A 1,001-nucleotide genomic window follows, 5' to 3' on the forward strand; every position below is an offset into this window, starting at 1 on the left:
CCGCCGCCGCCGGTCCCGGGCTCCGCTCCCACAGCTGCGCACCCTGCAGACGAAGCAGTCCGGGTGCCAGAGCGCGCTGAGCGCCGAGATGTAGTTATCCAAAATGGGGCCTTGGCAGCCCTGGCAGCGCGGGGCAAACAGCTGCAGGAAGTCCCGGCGACAGTAGGGGCGGCCCTCACGCTCGTGGAAACCTAGGGGCGGGAACCGAGTGGGCGGGACTGGGGACCCTACGGGATCTGACCCTGGCGCGGAGGGGTCGTGAGAGCGAACAGCAGCAAGGAGGGACTGGGGCCCGGGACAGGACAGAGGGCAGGGCAGGGGATAGAACCTAGGGTGAGAGACAGGAACCAGAAGAGAACAGAGGAGGCCGGAGGGAGGGGCGGGGTGTCCAGTAGACTTGGGGCTTAAGGCGGGGGCTGAGCGCTTACCTTCTTCTCCAAAGGGCTCCCCGCAGCTGACGCAGCAGAAGTGCTCTGGGTGCCAGTGAGTGCCCAGGGCCGTAACCATCTTCTGCAAGGAAGGGAAAGAGACACTCAGTGTGGCCCTCTGTCCCTTCTTCCCTCCTGCTCCGGCTGGAGCCTGGGTGACAGGGCTGAAACATGAGTCTAAGGAGGGAATTTCAGAGTCACAGAGGGAGAGCTGAAAACAGGGTTACGGGGTGGGAATAAGTTGGGTGGGGATGGGGGAACCTGGGAGGCCCTTCCGGCCAGGGTGAGGGATGAGTGGGGCCGTGGGGACTTACATGTCGAATGGGTTGGTTACAGAAACCACAGCGTGGAGAGAAGCGCTCAAAGTAGCACTTCGGGCAAAAGGGGGCTCCATCCTTCTCAAAGAAACTGCTGCCTCCCAGGGTTGTGGAGCAGCCACCGTAAACAAAGTGCTCAGGGTGCCAGGCACGGCCCAGAGCAGTCACCACCTGCATGTTGAGGGCTGGGTCTGAGTGGCTCTGGTTGTGCCACACGCCCAGTGGACTGAGGTTCACAAGGCACTTCACAAGTCTT

At 62.4% G+C, this 1,001-nt stretch overlaps 1 protein-coding gene across 1 annotated transcript; it reads right to left on the reverse strand.

The window, feature by feature from the left end:
- Nucleotides 1–10: 10 nt before the first annotated feature.
- On the reverse strand, nt 11–995 carry LOC104871368 (transforming growth factor beta-1-induced transcript 1 protein-like; the record flags this gene model as incomplete). The annotated part of the gene is made up of 3 exons (XM_010637270.2): nt 743–995; nt 429–510; nt 11–191 (listed from the first exon to the last, which is right to left on the reverse strand). Coding segments are annotated over exons 1-3 (443 nt in total), but the record flags the coding sequence as incomplete, so codon positions are not given.
- Between the last annotated feature and the right edge of the window lie 6 nt (nt 996–1,001).

Source organism: Fukomys damarensis, unplaced genomic scaffold (genome assembly GCF_012274545.1).
Source record: "Fukomys damarensis isolate Sample0158 unplaced genomic scaffold, DMR_v1.0_HiC HiC_scaffold_2786, whole genome shotgun sequence".
Taxonomy (NCBI): Eukaryota; Metazoa; Chordata; class Mammalia; order Rodentia; family Bathyergidae; genus Fukomys; species Fukomys damarensis.